Source organism: Austrofundulus limnaeus, unplaced genomic scaffold (genome assembly GCF_001266775.1).
Source record: "Austrofundulus limnaeus strain Quisiro unplaced genomic scaffold, Austrofundulus_limnaeus-1.0 Scaffold23, whole genome shotgun sequence".
Taxonomy (NCBI): Eukaryota; Metazoa; Chordata; class Actinopteri; order Cyprinodontiformes; family Rivulidae; genus Austrofundulus; species Austrofundulus limnaeus.
Window position 1 is genome coordinate 2,031,043 of NW_013952425.1, and position 4,332 is coordinate 2,035,374.

General features: G+C 38.2%; 1 protein-coding gene across 7 annotated transcripts in view; it reads right to left on the reverse strand.

Annotated features, from left to right (window-relative positions):
• Positions 1-347: 347 nt before the first annotated feature.
• The window catches only part of ppargc1a (peroxisome proliferator-activated receptor gamma, coactivator 1 alpha), a 50,159-nt gene continuing 46,174 nt past the window's right edge, over positions 348-4,332 (reverse strand). For all 7 annotated transcript variants that reach the window (XM_014004369.1, XM_014004368.1, XM_014004373.1 and 4 more), the window contains one exon: positions 348-1,527. In XM_014004369.1, the coding sequence (XP_013859823.1) occupies positions 1,424-1,527 (104 nt within the window). In that variant the 3' untranslated portion in view covers positions 348-1,423. The remainder of the gene's footprint in view (positions 1,528-4,332) is intronic.

Here is a 4,332-nt window from a genome sequence, read left to right on the forward strand (position 1 = left end):
TTTATTGCTTCACGGTTTGAGTAAAGTAGGAAAACTCCCCAAATCTGTAACTTGTAGATCTGTTCAATATTGGAGGTGGGTTACCAAAAAATTAAAAATAAATAAAAATAATAATAAGTCTGACGGTTTGATTTGCTGAATGTTTCGATTGTTTTGGAAGGCATAGAAGGTAAAATTATCCCACCGACCCATTTGCTTTACACCCTGTCTCATGATTGCAAGTTAGATCACATAAATCAATCATCACAACATAAATAGAAAAAACAAATTGAGGTACACCATGCAAAATGGAGTCCATAAATATATATCTTTTTTTTCGAATAAAATATTAAAAATAAATACATAAATATGTCTGTGCTGATTTGAAAGCCTAAAATGTCGATTTCATGTAATCACAGAAACGTTAAAAAGAAATTAAAACCAATATTTAATTTTAGGAAACAATTCAGTAATGATAAATATTTTTTTAAAATGGGGTCTTTTTTATACAGTCATGAAAAACGTGTTTAAAAATGTACTTTACACTGGTTGTATAAGCAAAAACACTGATTATCAACAGAGAAAACTATACATGGTTGACTTTTTTCCCCAACAAAATAACTTAAAAAAGGACTTTAAACACGCTCCTGCAAAATGAGCAATGTCTACTTTTTCTTTTTTCTTTTTTTTTTTACAATCATATCATGTCTTTCAAACATCATGTAGGTGTACAATATGTTTTACAGTATTGTAATTACTACAGATCAACATTCAGAATTAAGAAATTTTCTTTTTCTTTTTTTAAAAAAAGGCTGCGTTTTACAGTGCATAGCTGTAACAAATAAAGAACTTTGATATGTACATAAAATAAAAAAGATACCTTTTTATAGTATTTGTAAATGCACAGCTACATTTCTTAAATAAAATGTAGACAACAATGTTACCTTCATAAGTTTTTACCTCCAAGACACTATTCCCTATATTCTAGCTTGTTATGTAACACCAGATCCAATGCCAGATTTAAAAAAAAAGGGTAAAAAATTAAAATAAAAATCAACAGCGAAGAAAACAAAATCTGGCTGAACAAGCTGCATGTCTTCACCCCAAAAAAGAATTATGGGTATTGTAGTGCTTGGAGAAAAAGAAATCCTTCAAGTTCTTCCTTCTTTCTTGTTATACAGCAGTAGAGTGCATTAAAACCAGGTTCTGAGGATCCACGGGCGTCTCTCAGAACCCAACGTCTCTCACCGCTCTCCAGCAGCCGTGTTCATGTAAACTTTATTTTTAATATATTCATTTTTTTTCTACCGATGCAGGTCTATATAGATTGCTCCAAGGCAGAGCGTAAAACTTCTGGTGGTCTCGTCGTCGATAGGAGCGAGAAACAACGGTGAGGTATGAGGAGTTCCTCCTTGTGACAAACAGCGGGCGCCACAGAACCGGGTTACCTTTTCAGGCTGCACTGGGCCTCCCTCAGCAAGCTGTCAAAATCCATGGAGTCATACTTGCTCTTTGTGGAGGCTGGATCAAAGTCGTCCGAATGGGAGTCTGGAGAAGGAAGGGGGACAAAGCAAGGTTGTGGTTAATGTTGAGCAGAACAGAGTTTCTTTGAAAGAAAACAAAGGCTTCACCTTGGTATTCTCAGAGGGCTTTATGGCCCGAGCTCAAAGAAGTATTCTGCCTTTACACCGGCGTTTCTTCGTCACGTGCAGCTGCAGTCTGAGTTTGATAAGTTTAACTGTTCAGCCTCAGACTTTTACAGCCTCCTGKTTGTCTTTGCCACTACATAAAGTGCAGCAGTGCCAAACGTTCCACTAAATCATAAACGTTCAAATGAAAAACGTGACTAAATTACGGGTTAATGCGCAACCAAATGTATACCCTCGTTGACCTACAGGGTCTGTCTGGCTGCAGTAAACACTGCTTTTAAAAGAATCGTCAATCAATAACTACAAGCTACAGCAGCACCACGACTGCTTCAAATTCAAGTAAATGGTAATTATTGAGGAATTTAGGAAAATGGAAACACTGGAAAATGAATATAGCTTAGTTGAAACCTTTAAATGACTTGACTTGGTAAGGTCAAAGCGAGGGGACAGCAAACACCTCAACAGAGGCTACYGACCACATGTGCTCGATATGTGGGACGTTCTTTCGGGCCACAAACCCAGACCAATTACGAAACCCTGAATGTCACTGGTCAACTTCTCGATGCAATGGACRAATGATGATAAATATGTATGAACGTTTTGTGGGACAATGACGATGAGTTCAAAACAATTTCCTCATTGGGACAATGCCCAAACATAAGGAAAAGTTGTGTTTGGTAGATTTTCCTTTTTTGTAACAATTCTTCTTGGTAATAAATCTTATATCACCTATTAATTTCCCTTTTAAATAGTGACAATTTGTAAGGAACATGCAATTGTGGGTTGAGCATATTCTCTCTGCCAAACAGCTTATTTTGCAGTTGTTCTTGACACTTGTTTTGAGCTTCTAGTACCCCCAGTTGCTGCCAATAAAGCGCCCGAAGATTTTATTGTCAAGCAGCATCGTTACATCAAAGAAATAATCCACCAAAAACAAAACTCCTTACTTTTTTGTGCTGTTTATGTTGTTACCACTTTATAATAAAAAGTGGTTTTCTTTAAGTTTTTATTAATGATTCAAAACTRGGTTTTTCTTGACATTTTAGTCTATCTGATACATTACATACAGAATATTCACKACCAATTCAGTGGTAGTATGTCGGTTAAATATGCTGCGCAAGGACAAAAGCAGAAAACCTTGGGACAAAGACAAYGGGGTTTTAAATCGCTTCCCTCCCTCTGTCCATCTCCTGAATGTCCTGTTTATCTCGATCAACCTGATAATACATAAAAAGTATCTTATCTGACCCAACAGACAGCTTCACAAATGGGGCTCCTACAGGGCCCAGCAGCACACTTCACAACCTTTGAGAAATGGGAATGACCGTGGCAGCTTGGAGACGCCAGTTGTGATCTAAAGCATTGGCCGAGGGCTGGATTGTGTCTCGCCGCACACCTTGAGGGATGAAAAATACCCAGGTGCTCTACTTAAAACTAATGGACAGTGTCTCAAGAAAAAAAAAAAAGCAATGAGGAAGGGTTTGGATACCACGGTACTTGAAAACGCTCCGCTCAATCCCGGTATACTGTGTTATCAATATGAGGGTGACCAAAATAGCCTGTTCTTGACAAAGAGGCAACGGAATGAAGGCCTTTCCATCTCAGCAGACTGATTAGTCAATCTCAGTATAATGTCTGTCCTCAAGGCTTCAGAATTAGCAACTGTTTCTGTGTGATGTGCTCTTCGAAAAGGGTAATAGCTTAAAGTATGTGATGGTGAATGCAAGGTAACCGCATCACTTATTTAGAAAAGTGCTCTTTTTCTCCAAAACGACCCACTGACCCTCTTAAAGCAGAACATTTTAGATTTCTGACTTCATGTATTGCTGCGAAAATGTCAATACCCTTCTTACGTTTCATCGGTAAATGGAAGAGATGATCTTTTCTTGTTGTGTAAGAACCCATAATAATGGGGCCTATTTCACCACCTTGAGTCGTCACACAGCTAAAGGGGGGTGGGGGAGTACTTGACTTTCTCCATATGTCAAAAGTGGGGCATCATGCAAAAACGGGGGGAAATGCCTCGATATTGCTGATTGCTTGCATTATTTATCAAATGCATCACTCAGCCTTCTGCCGTATCCTTTTTTCAGTTGGATTTTGGTTTGAGTGTTTGTGTACGTTTACTCCAGGGAATCAGATGAATTCTGCTGCGCTGCAGTCTGCCAYGAGTCCTACACACCCAGAAAAGGCAGGTTTGCGTAGGCAGCTAGTAGGTACARCTGCAGTCAGACCTTTACATTTACTCATCATATAAATGAATGCCATTTTGGATCTTTTTTTTTGTTATTTATTTTAAACATCCTTTTTTTCTCAACATAATAGAATGATTATACAACTTTTTAGAAATGTTTCCATACTTCAACMAGATAGTTGGAAACCAGTGGTGGAAACAGCTAATCAGTTAGGTTCAGTAACCACTAATTYGCTGAACAAGCTCCACTAATGCCAAAAATAATGCTAAGATGTCTTCATCTGCTTCCAGTTGAAGACTGGTGGRCCTGATGCAAACCTGGTGTTGGTTCTCTATTGGTTTCATTTAAAGGTGGGGTGGATCATCTGTGGCAATAGCTCTGTCTAACTTGTTATACCCAGTTTACCCCTTTCAGAATAAAAGCATTTCTAGATCAACTTTGGCCTGATTTAAACCAGACCCTGTCCTTCACTTTGCTTCGTACAAGGGTCTGGACTTGATGCATAGAGA